This window comes from Passer montanus, unplaced genomic scaffold, assembly GCF_014805655.1.
Source record: "Passer montanus isolate IOZ18808 unplaced genomic scaffold, ASM1480565v1 scaffold55, whole genome shotgun sequence".
NCBI classification, from domain to species: Eukaryota; Metazoa; Chordata; class Aves; order Passeriformes; family Passeridae; genus Passer; species Passer montanus.
The window spans coordinates 1,837,505-1,859,347 of NW_024370485.1; the positions used below are offsets into that span (position 1 = coordinate 1,837,505).

A 21,843-nucleotide genomic window follows, 5' to 3' on the forward strand; every position below is an offset into this window, starting at 1 on the left:
TAAATACCAAAATCCTGTTATAAACTGCTAGTCCTGCCTAATGATTATCCGAGGTCAGCATTCCCTGACAGTGCACTTTGAGTCCTTAGATGGCTTCAGCAAGGGCAAGCACTCTGCCAGTCACCCAATCCATACCTGTGGACACAGTATGTAGTGTGCAAAAGAGCACATGCAGAACAAACGACTGAGATTAACACATTCACACCGTGTGTTTGCCATTTCCACAGCAAGGCTTGTCCTGTCTCAGACTTGGCGTGCAAACTGCACCCAGTGACATTCAGCCACAGCAGAGCAGCAACTGAGCACACTTGTGGGAGAGTAGGTAGTTGCATATGTAGAAATAAGTCCCTGCTCTGATGTAAAAAGTTTCCTAGGAGACTTCAAAGGAAAAAAACTCAGTCTGTTGTTGGAAGCAGTGGTTGGGACGTTTCTGCAGACTGGTGTGCGAGGGAGCCTGGATACCTGAATGCCTGCTCATGATGTCCCTGTTTTCTCGTGCCTCACCCAGGAAAGCCTTGCAGAGGTGGCCTGAGGTCGTGCTTGCTGCACGATGAGTGACGGTGATGAGTGCGCTGCGTTCACAGAGCCCCTGCGCGCTGGCAGAGGCGCACAGGCAGCCCCAGGACCCAGCACATCTCATCGGCCGCGAGGATGCAGCTGGACCAGCGCTGAAACCAGGATTATCAACTGGATCAACGCTGAAACCAGGACTGACATCCCGTCAGCCGGACTGACACTGGAACCAGGACTGGTGATCCCTCTTTCTCTCTTTTCCCGCGTTTTCTCTCTTTCTTTCTCTCTCTCTCATCTGCCCCGCATCCCCCCATGCCACTTAATACATCTTTTCTCTTTTCCTTTTCATCTTACCCCGTTTTCCAAAACCCACCGCCGTGTGCTTATACAGTAGGTCAGGGACTAACACACCAATTTACCAAGTGTCTAATTTACTAGTAAAACTTTCTGATCGTTTGCGGGCCCCCGGACTTTTCGTCGCTGTTTTCCTCCGCGCGCGTTGACGCCTCCCGGCTGCTTCCCTGCCCTTGAGGGCGGGCCGTGGCAGGCACCTGGCGCTGAGGCACCTGCGGCGGCTGCCCGGCCAGCGGAGCCGCTGGCTTTGCTCCGCCGCAGCGCTGCGCCGCTCGCCGCTTCCCCAGCCGGCAGCGACCGCCGGGGGCCGTGTTCGGGCGGAAAACGCCCGTGAACGCGGCGGCTCGGCGGCGGCGGGCCGCGCTCCCTCACGGCGCTGTGTCGGCCATCGGCGAGCAGGTGTTCGCCGTGGAGAGCATCCGCAAGAAGCGCGTGCGGAAGGTGGGCAGCGGCGGAGCGGAGCGGGGCGGGGCGGGGGGAGCGCACCGGGACACCCCCGGCCCCTCCCGCCGCGCACCGGGAAGGGGGAGGCGCGGTGGGCGCCCGCGCGGCCGCCCGGTCCCCGTCGCTGTCCCCCGGTCCCCGTCCCCTCACAGCCGCGGGGAGGCACCGGCACCTGCCCGGGCTGGCGGCGGGGGACACACGTGTTCCCGTGCGGGGCCGAGGGGGGGCTGTCGCTGCTGGGGTTCAGCCTCTCCGCAGGGTGAGTGCTGGTGACACCAAACGGGAGAGCCCAAACCGGAGTGCGCTCGGGAAAGCTCCCGTGACTCAGTTTCCCCAGCCGTGGGAGCGCTCCCGTCCCCGCAGAGTGTTGCAAGGATTAACCTGTAAGCATGCAGTGTGTAGAGACCCGCCGGTGGAAAGTTCCTTATAGGGCAGTGTTTTCCAAGCCTGGGGAGCCGATGAACCCCCCAAGAGGAAAATGAAAGTGCTTCTCTGCCTCAAGTTCCCGAGCTCTTCCCTTGCTCTGCCCTCCTGTGAAGGTGTCTGTGGCTGCAGCAGCGGCTCTTGGAGAGTGGTTGTCCTGCATGCACAAGGCCTTTGCCATGTTTTGGGCAGCGCTTAACAAACCTCTCAGTATAACATTAAATATTTTGATAGTTGTTCGTGTTGCTTGCAGAGCCTTTGAATGCAGTTTCCAATCACTACACTTTTTTTTTTTTTTTTAATCTCAGAGTGGGAAAAAAAGCTCTGAACTTCAGCTGTGAGCTGCTGATTGCTTGGGTCGAAAGGATGAGTGCCTGTGATGGATGGAAGTGTGTTTGAGTAGAACGTGTAGCAAATGGAAAAGAACATGCCACAGATGCTTCATAGGTTCTGATATACTGCGTTTCTTCTCTCTGCTTAAAAAAAAAATTCATCTGACATTTGCTCCTGGCATACATCTCCTTCCTGCATTTATGTGTGCTGACTTCTCGTAGGTTTGCCTGTGCATGTGTGAATGGTTCAGTCTTGCTCTCTGGTTGGCTTTTAGTGTTCTGCCTGCAAGCCTTCTGCAAAGCTATGCTCCAAGCTGATGGTAGTACAAGCATGCTTAAACACCCCTGTGTGCCCAATTTTTGGAGAAAAATGTAAAGCAAGTGTAGCTGAATGGGGAAGTGGCTATGTTTTGAAAATAAAGTGATGGGAAACAAGGTTTTTCACTGCACAGTTCTGTCTGTTGATTGGTTGCATCTTGTACTGTAGCCCATATTTGGTTCCATAGTTCACCTGTTTTCTTCTGCCTTTTTCCACCCTCAGGGTAAAGTAGAATACTTGGTGAAGTGGAAAGGATGGCCCCCAAAGTAAGTTGTGTTTACTTGTCTGTTTTTTCTTTAATATTCCTTAATAGCTTGCACTGTGTCTCTGCAATTGAGCATTTCATTCATAATGGATAATGGCTTGTCACTCATTTCAACAACAATAAACAAAACCAAAGAGCCACAAACCAAACCCAAATCTGTTTGTGAATTGGCAGCTAAGGAATACAAACTGCGTGCCAGTCTATTCTGACTGGGTTTTGCCATCACTGAAATATTTCATTGAGATACTTTCTAGATACAAATGTTTTTAAATTCCTTTTGAGTTCAACAAAGAACCCAGATTCTTCTGAACTTGGAATGGCTCCTGCTTTTCTGAGTCAGCACCAAGAGGACCCCACTTTATTTTTGGAGCTGTCTGCAGTCTTTTAAAATAGAAAACGTGTTGATGGTCTTGTCTTCCTCTCCTACTGCTTCCCCTCTGCAATTCACCAACGGAAAGGGGCAATGTTTCAGATTTATTGATTGTAGCCAAATGCAGGTGATCTTTGTCCCTTGAAAATTACCGCCATGCCTTCATTTCCTTGTCTGAAACCTCCTGTTACTTTGAGTGCCTTTTCTGCTTTTGCTTTGGCTGCTCCGTTGCAAAAAGGAAGAAAAGTTTGGGTTTTTTTCAGCATTGCTGTGCACTGTTTACAGACACTTCTCTCATTAAAATGCAGCTGCTCCTGAAGAAGAGCAATTTCTCTGTGCTTAAGCAGTCTGTGAAATGCTTTGAGATTAAAAGGATTAGGCAACTGGAGAATATTACTATGTCAGCTAGCAGTCTAGTAGAGCAGCCTCCTGGCCAGCCCATCTGGGGCCCTGTCTTTGCTTTTCTGTTGGTGCCCGTGTGTGTACATACACAGTGTGTGTGGGCACAGCAGTGCTGCACACGCAGTTGCTCCGCGTGTTGCTAAGCAAAGGGAGCTGCTTGGTGTGGGTTCATCCTCGCAGCTGCAAAGTGGGGCCCCCCAGGATGGTTCTGTCAGGCTGTACCTGGTATCCAAGAGGCTGAAACGTCTTCTTGGGTGCCTAATCCTTACGATTATAGGCCGTGTGTGAAGGTAAGCAGCTTCCCCTCTCTGGTCGTGGTGGGAGAGGGTGACTTTATTCTTGAGAGTTCTGCTGTCAGAGTGTAACTCGTGCACTTGTTGAGCACCAGCTGCCATGTAGCTTGGGTCACTTGTTGGACTGCTTCAGCCTCAAATAGCCAAGTCTTACTTAATCCCTGATAGAGGGTGGGATATGTATTTGGTGCCTGCAAGACCTCATCCCCTCTTGGCCAGAATACTGATGTTTATCCCATTCTCCTTTCAACAAACGCATTGAAGTCCTTCTCTTGTAAAGTCCCTTGCCAAGAAGGTGGGCTGAGGCATGGCGTAATGCTTCTTGGACAGTGCAAGCCTTATTCTTAACTGCTGCCTTTCCTTGTCCTGTGCCTTGGAATACTGGGGGAGACAGAAAGACTTTTGGGAATTTAAAGCACAGTTCCCCTGGGTGCAAGTTGATGTCAGAGTTCTCTTATTTTGTTGTATGGCATGTCCAAGCATCTTCCCTCTTCCCCCAGACTCCAAATCTGAAGACTGTTGATTGGTTTTTTTTCCTTCCTCCACTTTAACTGTTGCCTCAGTGGTTTGAATTACTTAAACTCGGGATGCTCAGAGCATCAGAGTCACTTTCATCCCACTAGCAGTCTCTGTGCCTTGTTTCTAAACATGCTTATACTCCTGTTGGCATGCAGCACCACAAGCTGTTTGTATCTTTGTGTCTGTTTCCTCATTCCACATCATTCCCTTCCTTAATTACCAACCTTGTTGCATTGCTTTTTGTAATCTCTGTACCTATTGTCCCATCATTCCCATTGAAAGTATCATGAAGAGAATAAGGATAGGTCAGTAGTTTACTGCTTTCACGTGCAATTCATATTTCACTTTTTTTCCCCCTCTTCTTAATAAAAAATTCTTATTCATGCCCTACACCTCAGATTTATGGATTGCACTGCTGGAGTCAGGGAATGGAGCAGTGACAATCTGATTCTAGCTACAAGCTTGTTTACAACTTGTGTTGGAGTTAAAAGGAGGGGGAAGAGGAGGAGTAGAAGGAGGGGGAAGGAAGATCATATGATCTGTGTTTTCCAGAGTGCCTGCTCTCTGCAGTTTGCTGCAGCCCGGGCTGTGTGTACCCATATAGAAAGCTCCGTGTGCGCGCGCGCGTGGCAAACTCGACCATGGGTTTTTTTTTATATGCAGTGTTTTGCCACTGCAGCGAAGCCAGAATCTGAGCTGCAGAGAAGAAGGCAACACCCACCAGGGTGTTTTTTTTAAGCAAATGCCTTTTCTTCTCCTGCCTATGAAAAGCAATCCAATGACTTTTTTTCCCCCTTGTGGTGTTATTTTTCTTAAATTTGTAGGATGAGTGCCAGAATTCCTGCAGCTGGGAGGAAACCTTCCTCTTTTCAAACAGTATCTTGGTTTTGACGGCTCACAGTCAGGTTGCTGCAGGAGGCATGAGCAAAGGAGGGAGGGAGAGAGGGAGGGATCAGCTGGTTATGAAGACATGTCTGTCCTTAACTCTGTGATGTGCAATGTACCTTGGGATATCTGAATGTTATATTTTTATTTCTCTCTTTTGTAAAAGAATTTTATTTTAATTTCTAGACCCATCCTCCAGTATTGTTCCTGTATTACAGTATTTTTCTTCTCTCTAATGAAGAGATAAAAGGGGAAAGCATTCCCAAACCACCTCCCTTGTGTACCCCATGTACCCCGTGTCCTAACACGCAGTCTGTGCTTCATCCGGAAATGTAAACATCCTAAAATGCTTTCTTGCTGTTTAAAGGCACAGATACAAATGCACCCCTTTGCACCTGCATGTGACTCCTCTCTGGTCCTCCTCCCCAGGGCCTGGGATGAGCTCTGCCTCCAGGCCTGGATCTCACATTTCAGGAAAGTTAGGGTTCTGAGGCGTTTGAGGATTCAGATTTGCTTTCTTGCCTTAGAGTTTGTATGGTAGAGAGACAACACTCACCTTTTCTGGGCAAGCATGACCCCTAAGAAGTAAACATGCCCCAAGGACCACTCTGTGATTCTTTCAGCTTCCACAGTGGGAGCTTTTTCCTGTTTCTCCCTAGTGCTAAGTGCATCTGTGCTCTTTGGGAACCGGTTTTGGAGTTGCCTGCTAGGTGGGTTCAGTTCTTTCCTGAGCATCTGATTCCTGTCACAGCTGTCTGGCTGTCGAGGAGGGAGCTGGGGCAGTGAGTGACTGTTCCCAGGTTACTTTGGGAGCGTGAAGCCCCTTCAGAGCAGTGTCAGTGGCCCTGCCCGCAGTGCGGTTGGGGTACTTGGTATCGATGAGTTCCACTCTACAGGAACAACCTGTAGGGGGAGCCGAGCAGGAGCAGGAGGCCTTGGCAAGTGGCCATCAGCTTGCCCCAGGGCCCAGCTCCCAACATGTTTGGTTGAACGGCATCAGTGGAAAAAAATTAAATTCTTAAATTAATCCTTTCAGCCTCAGTGATTAGAAGTAATTAATAATGCAGGTAAGAAAGCGTACTTACTCTTCGAGCACTCTAAATTAAGAGAGACCTATTTTTCAGAAAGATGTATCAGACCGTTCCATGGGGTTTGTGGGATTTGAGGGAGTGCTGGAGATGAGACCTGTTTAGGCATGGACTTAAAAACAGTTTGTGAGTGTCTGCACAGGCTTTGCACACAGTGTGGAGGGGCCCTGGGGAGGAAAGCCTTCCCCGTTTTCCTACAAAGAGCTGCTTGATGCTTGGCCCTGCCTGTTTTGGGAAGGGGAGGTGGTGTCTGTGGGAAGCTGGGGAGGGAATGGCTGGGATTCCTCAGAGCTCTCGCAATGTTGTGGCAGGCCCCACCGACCCTTGTGAAGACAGTATCCAGGGCTGCAGCACACTGGTAGCAGGCCTGCAGAGAGAATGTTTCATTAAAATATTGTTTACTTTTTATTCCTTATGTTTTTCTTCAGATACAGCACATGGGAGCCAGAGGATCATATCTTGGATCCTCGCCTGGTAGTGGCTTATGAAGAAAAGTAAGGACACATGTTCTTTCTCTCCCTGGACACAGGAAAAGAAATAGTGTCTTTATTTCATTGTATGCATAAAGTGCCCCTGTTGTCCCTACTTCAGTCAAAGATGAGATGTATAGCAATGAATCCTGCTTGATTTTTGTACCCTGGTGTTGATTGAGATGGAGAAGACAGGGTTAAAGCAGCTTTGCTTGGCACTGTTCAGGAAATGAGGCCAAGAACAGGCAGCACTGAGCCAGAGAACAATCAGAGTCAGGTTTTAATCATGTCCAGTGCTGGACTGGAGTGATGTGAGATGGGAAGTTTCTCTAACCCATCCTTGATTAGCTGTGTCAGAGAAATTCCCCTATTGCAAGGGTTTCACTCCTACAGAAAGCAATTCTGGGATGTTTTCCAAGCTCACACTGGTCATCATTGGGTTTTATTGAATGAAATGGAGGGAGCTATGCTGCAAAAGATTGAAGTCCCAACTAGGTTTTATGCTGTGGTATTTAGTACTCAGTTTGATTTGTATTCCTCTTTCACAGGGAAGAGAGAGACCGTGCATCAGGGTACAGGAAAAGAGGCCCCAAACCAAAGCGCCTCCTGCTGCAGGTAGCCTCTTGCTCTTCTGTGTATTTCTAACTCCTCAGCTGCTGTGCTGCTCCCCTGCTCTCAGTGAGGTGGTAACTGTCTGTTTGCTGTTGCATGGACAAAACTGGAGGCAACAAGTTCACATAATAGCACGAAATCAGTGTTTAGGCAGATAGTTTTAACCTGTTAGCTGAAGAGCTAGCTAATTTGTCTTTAAAAAAGGAAAACAAAATAAAACAACAGCTCTTTCTCTCTGAACTAGGATTTTACAAAATGTGGGCCTGGGTAGCTTCAGGTTACCTGGTTTGTGTGTTCTTTTAATTTCATGTTGAACTTGGATTTTCCATCAAGTCAAAGGTAGCCCATAGCTGGAAGTGGAGTTTCAGCATGCTTTTACTGTTGCCAAGCAAAGCAGCCAATCCTAGGAAGCAGATGTTAGGAAAAGCTTAGAAGGCAGTTGAAGAGGGGAGAGAAACAGTCTTGTAGAAGCAGCACACCTTATCCTAGCTCATCTAGAGGTTCGGAGACTGAGCAAAGAATATTTTCCTGGTTCCCAGTGGGGAGCCCTCACTGCATGATCAGATGTCTGCTCTGACCCTTGCTGCGTTGGTGTCTTGGCAGCGGCTGTATGGCATGGACTTGAGGAGTGCTCACAAGGGAAAGGAGAAGCTGTGCTTCTCTCTTGCACGGAGGTTTGGAGGAGACAGTAGCCTGCCAGGGGCCAAGACAGGGCAGGCAGAGTTCCCCGAGAAGACTGGGGGTGCAGTCCTGCCATTCTCTCTCCGGAAGCAACGCAAAAACCAGAAGTACCTTCGACTGTCACGGAAGAAGTTCCCGCGCATGGCAAGTCTGGAGAACCGAAACTGCAGGCATGAGTTCTTCCTGAATGATGCAGTGGGCCTAGAGGCCAGGCAGAGCCCTGAGGACTGGGAGGCCACGCAGAACACCAGCAAAGAAGGTAAAGCTAGTCACCCTTTGGTGAAGTTCTGGGGCATGTGAAGGATGTTCTGCATCCTTCCACCTTGGTTACATCCTCCTGGGATTGTGGTTTAGGTCAGGCCCATAGCATGTCCCTCTTGTTTGCAGGTTTCTTTTTCGTTTGAAGAGGACAGATTAATTAATTTTTTTTGGGGGTCCTGTTGGCTCTATGTAGTCTTACATCCCTGATACCCCTCCCAGTGTTAGAAAACGTGCAGAAGTTTTCCTCCTCTTAAAATTTCCTCCCAGCAGAGGTGACACCCAAGGTGACAGATGAACTCTGCCTCTGTCCAAATTAACCACATGTGCTCATCCTGCTGCTTGGCTCAAAGAACTTTTGGTGGCCGTGGACAAGCTTGGACAGTGGCACTCTTCTCATAGTGTTGCTTTAAGAAGCATACAGGAATGCTGCTAGGAACTCACAATATACTCCCTGCCCCCTCCTTCCCTTTCCTCTCCACACCCCTCTAAAGCCTCTTGCTATAGAGCTATGTGAGAAAGGGAGAAAGATGAAGTGAGGATGGTGAGGATGGTAACTCCTACCTGATCCCACTGAGTAGGCAGCATGAGTGTAGGCATGGGAGATGTCCAAGCACATTTGGCATTTTGGGGAAATATACCAGTGTCTTGTGCAGGAGGGTTGTGGGATGTGTGTGTTGCTCTCAGTTACCAGGGAAACTCTATTCCTGCATTATTAGAGCTTCTGAAGGCGTAGCTTTCCTGAGGAGTGGAAAACTGGGGCTTGTGCTGCTTGTAGTAGCTAAGGGAATCCTGTTACTCCTTGCTAGGAGTAGCTGTTAGCCAGGCTGGATTAGGCAGGATCTTAGGGAGAAGGCTGTATTCTGGGAATCAGTGCTATTCCCTCCTTTCTGAGAGAGACTGGAATGGTGCTCAGAATCCAGGGAGGCAGCAGTGGGAGTAGCACAGAGGAACCCAGTGTTACATCCTGGCAGTGAGGAAATGTGTGGGGCTGTTCTCCCCAGAAGCATGTGACACTAAGGCACTTGGGGATCAGAAGAGTGAGTGGCACTACAGAATTATAAAACTGTTTTTGTTCTCCCCTTGACATACGACCTGTGTGGAATCCCAGTTACTGTTAGGGGGAATTGGACTCTTTCTGGGGGAAAGGAGATACCCCTGGTGTTTGAGACAGAAGGCAGGAAATACACTCTAAAGGGGGTCTTGTTCTTTGCTCAGGTTGGGACAGCAAGGTACAGAGTGGACAGGTAGAGTGACAGGGAGAGGGTAAGAAGGTTTTCCTTCCTCTCTCTTTATGTGGCAGTCTCTGGGGGCTGTGGGGCAGTGAGCCTTTGGGTGGCAGAGGGGCTGACAGTGAGAAAGTGCAGGGGTGCTTGGGTTTCTTGTATGGAGCTGTCTGGGAGCAAAGGAGGCATATGAGAAAGGAAGAGCAGCTCCGTGGAGCACTACTGAGGGATTTTTGAGAGCATCACACCTAGACTGTGTTGCAGGTGCAGTATAAGGCATTTGTACTCCATTTTGTCTCCCTTTGACTCCCCTAGGAGTATCTGAAGAGTGTATGTAAGAGATTTTAATTTTTGCCTTTTCAGCAGGGTAGGGTGTTTAGAATACAGTGAGCTCAAACCAGGGTGAGTGTGCTTTGCTGACAGAAAACCAAATTAGGGGCTGAGATGGGATGAGGGATGTGGGGGAATTGTGGATGGCTAGATGAACTCAGTGGTTTTACAGGGTCTTTTGACCTCTGTGTAGGCTGCTGTGATGCTACTATGTATCTGGACACCTGATTCTCCATTTTCCCTTAGCCTCTAGGGTAGGGCTTGCACATGTTCTTTCTTGCTCTGTACTTACAGATTCAGTACAGGCTGATTTCACCTATGGTTTGTCAGAAGGGAGAACCTTTTTCCATCCTTCCTTTCCCTCTCCCCTTCCTCCTTTCTTCTCCCTCACCTTCTCTGTTTCACTAACATGCTCTTATGTGCCTTTCTTCCTGCAGCAGAAGTGGAGGCCAGTCTCCCTTGGATCCCCACTGTGCCCCCCAGCGAAGTGACAGTGACAGACATCACGGCAAACTCCATCACCGTCACTTTCAGAGAAGCACAAGTGGCTGAGGGCTTCTTTCGAGACCGGAGTGCACAGTTCTGAATCTGTGTTTGCAGTGCTCCCCAAAACCAGTGCTTTTAGGGTGGGGCTAGGGAAGGCTTACGTTATCCCTTAAGAGAAAAACATTCAAAATGTCTCCTCTTAAAATGTTTACAGAGACCCTTTTTATTTCTCCTTTTCCCCTTTCAGATACGCAAAAAATGGCAGTGTAGGGGGTATGTATTTGTCATTGCTTTGTCCAGCTGAAAAACTGACAGCCCTTTCCCTGGCAAAGACTCCCCTCCTTGATGTGAAAGCAGCAAGCTGAACAATTCTCCTTTTATCCTGTTAAGTGGCAGCAGCTGCATTTGTGGGGAGAGGGCATGTGGAGGTGGAAAGAGAGCTGGATCTCTAGCCTGCCGCCTTGTTCTGCAATTGATATCCCTTGGATAAAGATACATCTCTGTACATTGCTCTTCCCACCTTCCTCCTCCCTCTCTTCCTGCAGCAGTGAGAGGCGATGCATCCTACCTGTGTAGATAACTGCAGCCTGTTCAGACTTTCTCTCCAGTGCTGTTTTCCCTGTGGCCTGCTGTCAGGACTTCAGAAGCGTACTTTGCCTGTCTGTGGTAAGTCAGTCTTTGCAGTGTGGGTCCATATAGACAGCAGAGCTTTCTCCCTTTGATTGTTGATCATGCGGAAAGACTGCAGTGCATCTCTGAAATCCAAACTGGCAACACAAATTCAATTTGCCCTCATTAAAAGCTCAGAAAGCCAGCATAGTGGAGACATACCATTCTCTATATGCTAAACAGGATTTGCAGGCTTGGCTCTGCTGCGTGAGGAATGCGTTATGGAAAGCGGGGTCTTCTTACCCTTTGCCAAATTCAATATTAATAACAAATCCTGCCCTGAATCTGTGGTAATAAGTTCGTTGAAAACTGACTCCTCTCCCCTGGGAGGAGGGACTAATAGGACAACTGAAGCATTGCCTGGTACTACAGAGATATCCAAGATACTGGCACAGGTCCAGGACACAGGAATTGGACAGAACTGAGCTAGAAATGGACCTTGATTAGTAGCAAATTCTGTTCTTGGATCCCATAGAGAGATCCAAAATAAACATGTGGGGAAGGCATGTATTAGATCTGAGGAGGGGAAAAATTCCTGATTCTTAGTAATGAGAATTCTTGGATTGTGCTGCCTGAGTGATACTCTTCCATGACTCCAGTATCCTCACAGTATCTGTGATCCTGTACTACTTTACTGATAGGAACTTCCCCTTGGAAGGCTTAAAAATCTTTGCCAAGGAAAGTGGTCTGCATTTCAATAGACCCGTCTGATCTTGCACTAAAAATGCCTTGTGCTGGACTGCCTGTGACACTTTGAGGTTTTTGAAGAATTGCTGTATTTTGAGTTGGTAGTTTAGCATAGCATCTGTTCTTGCACATGCATGTTCTCTTCCATTTTTAAAAGCAAATTTTATTTAAGTAACTTAATTTTTTAAATACAGACCTTTTCCAACAGAAAGCAAGAAAATTGAGGTAGTCTAAAGTGGGAATTGCAGGTCAGAATGCTGCAGGGTAACATTGGCTACTGTCATGATTACTGTCCTCAAATATTATGTTTCCTTACTCCACCCCACCTGAAGCATCTCTTATCTGCTGTATTTATTCAAAATGAAGCCATGGGCCTTCTTAGCTCTGAGGTAAAGACACCTGTGGAAATCCTCAATGTGTTTGTTTGAGGGGCTTGACTCCTGGCCTGCAGAATTTGGGAGCTCTAGGGTTTCTGGTCCTCCAAATATCTACTTATTATGAAGTACTTGGACTGCCACTATGGGTTTTTACCAGAAGCATTTACCTCATTTAGGATATGGCAGCTCAGTGTAGATTTAGGATTTTCCCTTCCATCTCAGAGCTGTTGAAGCAGGTCTGTCTTTCATGCCGTCAGAGCAGATTCAGGATCGCTGGGAAGATCTTGAATTTCTGGACTGACCTTTTGTCTTTCAAAGAAGATGGGAGTTTTATTGTGGAGAAATCTGAGAGGGTGAGAAGTGGAAGCTGGGGTGGGGGGAATTATGTGGTGGGAGGAAGAGTGAGTGGGAAAGAAGCTTGCAATAGCTAGCAAGGGCAAGCTGATGAGGTAAGCATGCAGGCGCAGGATGTTTGTTGAACGTGGGTGTCCAGAGCGAGGCTTCTGTGTCTGGAGTTGCAGCCTTTTTTGCAGGATGTGGGGTCAGACAGTGTTGTTACCATCACCCACACACCCCCTCTTCCTGACACCTGCCAAATATGCTGAATACCTGCATCTCTCTTTTGTTGTGACCAGTGGACACACCATGTGGCCCAGTCCACTCTTGTGGGTTGGAGCAGGTCAGGTAGTGATGGTTGCAAAAGCATAGTGTTTTAGCTTATTTTTAAAAAAGTCTTGAACTGCAGCTCATCCTGCTAAATCTTCATGGCATTTTTAGGATCTGTTTTCTTTATTCTAATGCAGCAACTGCTGCCTTTGTCATGTCTTCATCTCAGTGTACAAATGCACCAAAAAAAGCTTCCTATTTACTAAGTTCCTGGCTTTGGCTGACATTGGAAGCAGTATCAATCCTGCAGCAGGAAAGAGCTTGTCCTAATAAACTAGATTTCCATCCTCTCCTTTTCTCTCCACTCTTCACCTGACACTTCTCAACACTTTGTTTTGGCATTTTTCTTTAAACGTATTTTCTTTTTCTTGAAGTGGAGTTTTCAAAGACCTGTGGTGGTCTTTCAAAGAAGATCCACCCACAGCTTCATATCTTAATCATTTTTTTGGATCAGGCTATCTAGTGTTCTGCTGGTGACTAATCATCTTGCTACACAAAGTGTAGAACAAAATACCTGGCTGCCATGCTGCTTTGTGTCAATGAGGAGCTCACCATAATGGGGTTAAGACACAACAAGCTGCATGTGCGTGGGTTTGGAGGGGAGGGTGTGAAGAGGAGTTTGTGGTAGAAAACTAAGCAGTTACTTCGTTGGCGTGGACTTTCTTTTTTGACATTCATGAATTCTTGTTTATCTCAAAGAACTTTTCAAGAAGATTTTTATCCTGATCTTTTTAAAATGTGGCTCTGTTCCACATTGTCTGCTGACATATCACTGTAAACTTCCTTGGTAGAGCTGGTCTTCAGGGACTTTAAAATTAGCTTTATTCCACTTCTGCAGGTGTGGAGAGGGTTTTACTAGTGATGGAAAGACAGGTTGTCTGGGTTTGTCTCTTCTCCCCAGTACTGTCCACCTGCCAGTTCAACCCAAAACCTGGCAGTTGAATTGGGACCTCCTGTGCTAACATATCATGAAAATCAGATGCTGTGTTTGGATCTTTGTTAAGCATTCCGTTTGATTAGAAGAGCCAAAATAGCATCCAGCTGAAGCTGAGTTTAATAATTCTATTTGAAGCACAAGCCGAGAATAGAAATGGGCTAACTCTCCCATACCTTGTTTGGCTCCATGGCTGTAAACAAGAAAAATAAACTTCAGCCAGTGGAAATTACTGAACTGTACACAAGAAACAACCTTCTCAGAGAACTGCTCTAATAGTCATTCTTAGAACTGTTTCCATGTGAAAATTTACCAGCAGTGTTGGGAGACAGAGTGTTTATTTCATAGATCTTGCAGTGAATTCACTGTATGTGTGATAGACCTGAGGGACTTCATGAGACTGGAAAGCCTTTTTTGTTAACACTGTGTTTAAAAAAAAAAATCTGTGTGGAAAGAGCTGCCTCTGTTCCTGGATGGTTATAAACTAGATGTTACTGCTCTGATATACAAGTGATGCCTTGGAACAGCAAGTTTTAACACGTAAATAGTGGCATTAAGTAGCCTCCTGCATGCTCCTTATTGTCTTGCATTTGCTCAGGGGCCCTTCTGCTTGTGAAGTCAGACTAAGGTGATTTTTTTTTTCCTCTTTATCTTATTTTTTTTCAAAGCAAGACCAGGATATTGTTGTGAGAACACTCAGAAACAGTTCCATTTGCCAAAATAAGCCCAAATTTGTTAGTGAATTGACTCTTGTTTATGTCAGAGCTCAGACATAGAGAAGCTTATTGAGAAATGAATGGCTTTTTTTGTTATTAGTGTTGTGAAACTGTCCAGAATTGTTCTTCTGGTGTTTTGTGACTGGATGTATAAAATTGTTTGTTCACCTCACAGGGGGCCCTCGGTCCCAGTACTGTTTCATGCTGTACGCCAGCTAGTGCTGCTTGATGGTTTCACTGGAATAGAGAAGGGAGGCCTCACACAGGTCAAAAATAAGCAGGGTAGCTCAGGCAAGTCCCTCCAAGGTAGCCACAACAGAGGCCGGGGTGTGGAAGGCAGTGGGGGCTGCCAGCCACATCTATGTATTAAGCAAAGCAAAGTCTGCCACCACCTCTCCACCTCTTCCTCTCCTCTCAAGCTTTGAGCTTTTGTTTTCAGAAGTAGGGAAAGTACAAAAACCTCCTTTTCTAAAGTGAGTTGGTATCTACCCATCTTCTGTTCCTCCCTCGTTTTCCTGCAGCCTAGGAAGAAGAGGGTGGTGGGCCTTTCTGGGAAAATAATAGAGACAAATACTGGGAGGAGAGGGGAGGGACAGAGTTGCCTCAGAACTGCTCTCACTAGGTGGTTGAGGAGGGGCTTTTGGGTCAGCTGGCAGTTGAGAGAGAAGGTGTGTTATAAGCAAAGAACTTGTAGTGAAACTGATCCCTTGCATCCGTGAGTTCTGAATGGGCCTGCAAAGAGGGGAGTGCTGCATTTATGTCTCAGTCTTCTGCCATTTGGGAATGCAAGGGAGATGTGTACGTTGACAACTTGCATAGGGTAATTGCTACATGAAAATGTATAGCATTGGAACACATTGCTTTTGCCATGCCTGTTGTAAAGGTTTTCCCCAAGGGCATGATAAGCTTGTTTTGAGATAGTAGCTTATGATCAACATATGTCCTGTGCCTGAACTTACTGTCTTCTCAGAGAAAGTGTGAGTTTCTGGGTGTCAAACCACCTGGACTGCACACACAAAGGTGGTCAAGATAGGAAGGCTTATAAAACAGCCCCAGGACAATTGGAAGGAGAGAGAAGCAATCACTTAAAATGGAATTCAGAACCTTCAAATTCTTTCCTGTAACTAGCACTTCCTGTAGTGATGACCCCTTTTTCCCTTCCACCTCTTTCCCTCTTAACTTCTTGAAGTGCAGGGAACGTGCAGGAGATGATCCCTAATTAACTGTGGTGAGAGCATTGGGGCTGCTGTGGATTGCTACAAAGTTGGGATGGGGTAGAATTCCTAAGAATTCGAACCTCCATCACAGTTTATCTCATTACTGGGATATCAAAGTTTTGGCTGGGAGGGGAATTTTGGAGGAGGAGGAGGTGGAAAACCTTTTTTTATTATTATTGTTGGTTTTTAACCAGAAAATGTAGTGTCAGCACAAAGAAGCTTTTTGCAAATCTGTCAAAATGTTAAGCAGCTTTTTTTTTGCTTTTAAATCTGAAGTATGTTTTGAAGCACTTTGGAAATGCAAAGCACTAGGAGTGCTAAGTACTCCTTATCGTCTGTCTAAAAGTGGCATTTGCAAAGCAAAAGATGTATCTGTTTCAGGCCGCTGGCTGCTCCTTCTCATTTTTCCAGAGCTGCCACCCATCCCTTTGCCTCCCTCCCATGGGGGAGAGTGTACTGCACCATGCCAGGAGCAGAGGGTTCCCTAAGGGAGAAGAGGAGACCTGCTAAATCCTTTGCTTGCGTTTGGGGCACAGGTTGGCTCCCTCCCTCCCCACCTCCTTTGATCGAGGAAAGGGAAAATGAAGTTGAGTTTCAGTGAGTGGTCCTAGTCTGGAACAATGTTTGTTTCTTCCAGCTCTGGAGACATTTTTATAGAGTTTCCTGTCTGAAAAATTGCACCTTATTAGCTTAGTTGAGGAACGAGGAGATGTCTGTCCTTCTGCAGGGAGTGGGGAAGAGGAAGGGAGGGTGAACCAGGAGCTGTCTTCAGTAGCTGCTGGATTTTTCCAGAGGCTGTTTCCTCACCTCATCTCCAACAGATCAGCAACAAAAGAGCTAAAATAATTTAGATGAAGCTTTTGTTCTGTGTATCTCAAGAACCTTTTGAGCAGGTTTAGGGCAGAGAGCCCTTTTCCCTCACCTAGTCAGCTCTACAGCATGGGGGTCAACACCCCAGATCTCTCGCTGGGTTTTCAGCACCAGCCTTTTCCCTCAGTGGACGCACATCCTAAGAACGCTTTTGCACACTGACTCACCTGATTTGGTGTGCTCCCTTTCTGTTGCAGGGGGAAGATGGGGGACAGTGGGGTCAGTTAGAGGGGAGGGTTCCTGATTCTTTTTGTTCCTGTCTCTTCAGTTGTTGCTGTTGTTCCCGTCAGCACGCTAGAGTATTGGAGTCTTTGCACACAGAAAGCTTCCTTTTGCACAGAATGAGCTTCTAGCTTTTGTACAGACTAATTGAATGTATTTGGGGAGGGGGGGACATAGGGAGTAAACCAATCCCAAACAAACCAATCAGAGTATAATGCCTTTTCTGAGCAAGTATGTGCTGTAAAAGGAGATTGTAATAGCAAAGGGAGGGCAGGCTCAAGTATAATTTGACACAAAGTGTGGTTTTATTTTTGTACTGATATGGATAAGAGACTGTACAGCATCTATTTATTTAGATGATTTATGTGGTAAATGTTGCAAACAAAATTATTAAAATATTAAATATGAGAACTGACATTTACCTCATGGTATGTTTGTGTGGTCATTTACCCCCCCTTTCTTTGAATTCTATAGCTAAATTGTTTTCCAACAGTCACAACTATTGGTGTATAAACATGCAGTGCAGCTGGAAAAAGAATGGAAAACATGCCTGTGTGCATGGGGAAGATCAGTAAAGAAGGACTGATGAAGAATGGAGCCTGTAAAAGGCTGCTTCTGACATTACTCGTTACTTTGATTGGAGGAGGTCAAGTTTTTATGAATTTTTAACCCACTGGGTAAGTTAGAGCTGTCCGGGGGTGACCTGGGATGACTGGTCTTTGATGGACTATAATTTGAAGAGGAGAGCACTGATGGCAGGGTGGCTGTTGCTGTGGGTTTAGGGAGTTCTCTACATCCTTGCATGAGACTGCAGTGCCAGGACAGCTCTGCCAGCACCAGGAGAGTGCTGGTGGGCCCCATATCCCGCATCTCATTGGAATGCAGAAAGTCTGAGGTGAGGCCTGGGTTGCCAAGCATGCTCTGCAGTGCTTGCCAGCAGGACAGCAGTTCTCTCCAAGCCAAAGCCTCCAGTGGTTTGGCCAGCAAGGCTTCCAGGGACCTCTTTAGGAGCACAGCTGCTCCTGGGTACAGTTTGGCCCCCAGTTCACCTCAGAAACAATAAGCCAATTAGCCAAGGAGCTCGAGTCCTGGAACTGCTGATAGTGCACGGAGGAAATCCCAAATGTTATTTAGCTCACTTGGGTGCCTGGTTTGCTCCTTCAAGGTGTGTCCCACTCCATCCCCTGTGGAGGGGGAGGCCAGGTGTTTATCAAGGTACCTGGCCAAGAGAAGGGGGCTGTCTGAGATACCTCTAATAGATGTAATGTGAGGGTGAGCCCTGCACCTGAATGCAGCTATGGCATCAATCACAAAAACAAGTGGAGCAAAAGCAGAGGGGGATGGGGTGAGTTTCCTGAGTCAGTCCTGGCTGAAGGCAGTGTGGTTAGGTCTTGCCTGTGTTACCAAAGGGCCGTCAGCATGCTTGCCTTGAGCCAGGGAAGCTGGACTTGAGTGATGGCATCAGAGCAGGACTCCAGCCAGCCACTTACTTTCTGGCAGCAGCTAGTGGGTCAGGTGAAGTTGTAAGAAACTGCAGTGCAGAGTTCCGGGAAAGCCTGCTCTGGAGATTGTGTCTTCCTACCTCTGCCAAAGCTGCAGAGGCTGGCTGGTACTAGAAACAGCTTGTCCTTTTGCATGCATGTGTTGGCTGGATTAAAGGTTAATCTGGGCAGTCCTTTTTTTAATAATCTGTTGCTATGCTGCCCCTCTGTTCCTTGCAGTGCAGCCGACTTTCCTTGCACGGCTCTCCCCATTGGATGCCTGAGAACAAGGGCACTTGGCCAAAGGGGAAACCACAAGGGTTGAGCAGTTCGATGTTCTCTGAGAAGCAGAAAGTGAAACGCAGCCTGTGTGACCCCTGTGATGGCACTCACTGTCTGTTCAGTGCCACACAGCTTCCCTGCTCTTCACAGCATTTTGCTTGCCGAGCGACTGCTTTTGAAACAAGAATGAAGAAATCTGGGGGACTTGTGTAATCATCCTGAGCCAGCGGCAGCCTGGGCTGCTGGGCCTGCTTTGGGAACTCCTAGGCCAGCCCCAGGGATGTCATAGCATCCCACTGGTGTAGGCACAGCACAAACCCCATGGGCCTTCTCTCTCTGCTGCACCAAAAAGTTACTGGGCTGGAGGGTTGGTTGTTGTGGCCACTGCTTGGGCCACGCTGAGCCAGCCGTAGCTGCTGTGCAGGGTCAGCCCCAGGGGACCTGCCTTTGCTTGTGTGTGCTTCAGAGCTGCAGCAGGGAAATCCCAGCACACGTTCACCTGGATGCCCACAGTGCCAAGGGTTTGCTTGGAAATGTACACGGCGCTGGCTTGAGGGGCCAGGCTGTGTGCAGCTGTTCCTAGCATAGGTGAGGGACTGACCATTTGCTTTCCAAAATCTGCTGCTCCTAACCGTGATCTCGCTGGAGTGAAGAGCAGCAGAATCAGTTGATGAACCCTTGGAGCTTTTCTCCTGGAGATAAGTGCTGCTACTCCTGCCAGGTCCAAAAAAAATGATCTTGGAGGCAGCTACTGACTTTGAGCAGGTGAGTTCCCATTATTAAGTGTCATTTCAAAAACACACAAAAATTCTCTCGCACCTGCTGCTGTCCCCCGTGCCCCTACACAGTTGATCAGGGGTTTTGATGTGAAAGATCTTGTTGCTCTCCTAAAGCTCATTGCTTCCAGGCACTGACTTCCTAGTAAGAAGTGCTACAGTGTTTTGCAGGCAGCGAGTTGCAAGAAAAATATTTTATTTCAGTGTCTGTAGTGAACAATAGCTTGTTCAGGGAGGGCTGTCTTCCCAGGTGGGTTGGGATTTTTTTAAAGCATTTTACTAGAAATGTGAATGAAACAAAGGGAATGCCCAACAATGCCCTGAACAGCTGGATATTCTGCTACTATTTTGCTTTGTGAGAGTACAAGGCAGATGAAAGTGCTAGGCCATACCTGTGCAATGGCAGCTCGCAGTGATTTGAGCAGTGGCTGTGGCTGGAAAGAAGGGTCTGCTGACAGGTGGAAAGAGAAAATAACTAGAAAGGGCACATGGAGCTCTCTGAAAAAGCTGCTGCCCCTTCTGGTCCGTGGATCACGGTGCCTCTTGCTCCTGTCCTGAGGCAGGCTGTGCTATTTGTGACCCACACATCTGTTTTGGGACAAGGCCACCAGTCTTGGTTGCTGCACATGTGTTTGTGTAGCTACGTAAAGACTTTTCTCCCTTTTGGTTTAGGGGTGCCTGCTTTTGAGGGTGAATGATGCTGCTGGTTGAAAGCTCAGTTGCTTGACACTCAGCAACAAATGTAAAAGCAGTTGTTTCAACAAAGTGAACACTAACAAACGCTAATTTAAACGTGGATGGTGCTAATGAGCACTTAATGTGCAAAGTTAAAAAAGTGAAAAGCAAAATGCAATGGGTGTGATGGACTTACTCTTTTGGAGTCACCTTTAAGCATATGAAAAACTGAGATTAAAAGAAGGTGGTGTCTAGAGAAAAAGGGCAGTCCAGAAGGACTTGACCCACTCTAGGTGAGAGTCTTGGACTTTTGTTCTTGCCTGGCCTGTGATGCCAAACACCTGAGAAAGGGCCTCTTAGAGCCTGTTCTCAAAGTGAGGGGTATGACCTAAATGCAGAATGATCAGTGATGAAGCACGCTGTGTTTCAGTCCCTGACCCCAGAAACACCGAACTGGTCACATGTCCTGACCTGGGGTCTGTGTGATTGTCTCCATCAGCATCCAGCAACCTCTCCGCTAACCCCACTGCAAATGGGGACATGGCAGTGGGGAGCACGTCCTCTCCTGAGTCCCTTTTCCTCCAGGCAGAGAGCTTGTGTTGGCTGCAACATTTCAGCTGCTAAGGTGAAAAAGAAAAAAACCACTCTGACAGATCTTGTCTGAATCACAGGCCATAAGGAAAACATTCATTTTTGAATGTTACCTGCCTGCCTTGACTTTGAGAAATCCATCCTTACTAGAACTGATATTATAGCCGTTTCCAGAATTCCCTCCTTCTGGGTGAAACCCCTGAGCAAGAGGTGGAAAGGGAATGTGAGTGCAGATGTAGAAAGGGTTAGCGTGGCCACAGGGGCTGTGAGGGGCAGTAGCAGAGGGATTCCAGTGCTCTTGCCGGTCACGGTGGGTTTGGAAGGAGCAGCAAATGCAGGACAACCATTCCCTCTAGCCCTCATCACGCTTTTTCCAGAGGGTGTCTGAACTGCACAGCCTCCTCACCCCAAACCCAGGTGAGAAAGCAGAACGGGCCACATTAGGTCCCCCAGGTAAGGGTGGACCCTGCGTTCCACACCAAAACACCTGCAGGGCTCAGAGCTTCCACTTTGAATCACACAGAACGATTCTTGACTGAGATTTTTGTCTTTTAGCACATGCAAGAGTGTCAAGCATGCTGCAAATTAATCAGGGGTTTGCAGTAATAGTCAGGGCAGGGAATCCCTCTAAGTGACTTAACATTTTTCTGGTTTCCTTACAGGTTTATGTAGCGTGGTTGGCCCATTTACCTCGCAGTACCTTACACTGGCTCAAAAATCGTACCCAATACTGGCACACACTCACACCAGCTAAACGGAATAAAACACAGAAAAAGGAAAGAAAATATTGAAGGGGCCTTTATTGCTAGTTTTTGCCTTGGTCCGTGCTGCAGGGCTGCCTGCTTCCTCGCAGGCGAGAGGCGGTGACGGTGCATCTGCAGCGGGGGAAGAGGCTGCCGCCATTGTTTTAAGTAAAAAAAAAAAAAAAAAAATGAAATAGAGGCTGCCGCCATTGTTTTAAGGAAAAAAAAAAAAAAAAAAAAAGGCCCCGTTCGGGCGGGAAGGGGCAATACCGCCGCCATGCCGGGGATGTGCCGGGCGGGATCCGCTGCTCTCCGCGGAGCGCAGCCGCCCCACAGGCCCGGGGCCCCGAGCCCCCCGCCCGCTGAGGCGCGGCCCCTTTAAGGGCCCTCAGCCACGGGGGGGGCGGGTCACGCGCGGCCGCGGCGGGAGGCGGGCGGGATTATTATGGGCTGTGGGCGCCGCCGCCGCCGCTGAGGGGGAGCAGCAAGATGGAGCTGTCTGCAGTGGGGGAGCGCGTCTTCGCCGCCGAGTCCATCATCAAGCGCCGCATCCGAAAGGTGAGGGGCCGCCCCCGCCGGGGCTGCGGGACTCCCCCCCCAACCTCGGTCCTCGCTGCCGGGCTCCGGCCTCGCCGCTGGCCCGCCTCAGTGGACGCACATCCTAAGA

At 48.0% G+C, this 21,843-nt stretch overlaps 2 protein-coding genes across 5 annotated transcripts in view; both read left to right on the forward strand.

The window, feature by feature from the left end:
• Positions 1-463: 463 nt before the first annotated feature.
• On the forward strand, positions 464-17,049 carry CBX7 (chromobox 7). Of its 3 annotated transcripts, none has more exons than XM_039725326.1 (6): positions 464-751; positions 2,608-2,651; positions 6,636-6,701; positions 7,226-7,292; positions 8,061-8,229; positions 10,222-17,049. In XM_039725326.1, the coding sequence occupies exons 1-6, from the start codon at positions 551-553 to the stop codon at positions 10,368-10,370; spliced, it is 696 nt and encodes a 231-aa protein (XP_039581260.1). In that variant the 5' UTR covers positions 464-550; the 3' UTR covers positions 10,371-17,049. The 3 variants fall into 3 exon arrangements, with proteins under 3 accessions (XP_039581260.1, XP_039581259.1, XP_039581258.1); XM_039725325.1 differs by having other exon boundaries at positions 472-751; positions 7,893-8,229; positions 10,225-17,049; XM_039725324.1 differs by having other exon boundaries at positions 476-751; positions 7,893-8,229.
• Positions 17,050-21,601: 4,552 nt separating this feature from the next.
• The window catches only part of CBX6 (chromobox 6), a 17,673-nt gene continuing 17,431 nt past the window's right edge, over positions 21,602-21,843 (forward strand). For both annotated transcript variants that reach the window (XM_039725307.1, XM_039725308.1), the window contains exon 1: positions 21,602-21,734. In XM_039725307.1, coding sequence (XP_039581241.1) covers positions 21,666-21,734 — 69 coding nt within the window. In that variant the 5' untranslated portion in view covers positions 21,602-21,665. The remainder of the gene's footprint in view (positions 21,735-21,843) is intronic.

Excerpts from the sequence above, each read along its gene's own strand:
- CBX7 (XM_039725324.1), top strand. The coding sequence starts at position 551 with ATGAGTGACGGTGATGAGTGCGCTGCGTTCACAGAGCCCCTGCGCGCT. Across the intron at positions 752-2,607 it reads TGACACTGGAACCAGGACTG|GGTAAAGTAGAATACTTGGT; the intron begins GTGATCCCTCTT and ends TTCCACCCTCAG. Across the intron at positions 7,293-7,892 it reads CAAAGCGCCTCCTGCTGCAG|CGGCTGTATGGCATGGACTT; the intron begins GTAGCCTCTTGC and ends GTGTCTTGGCAG.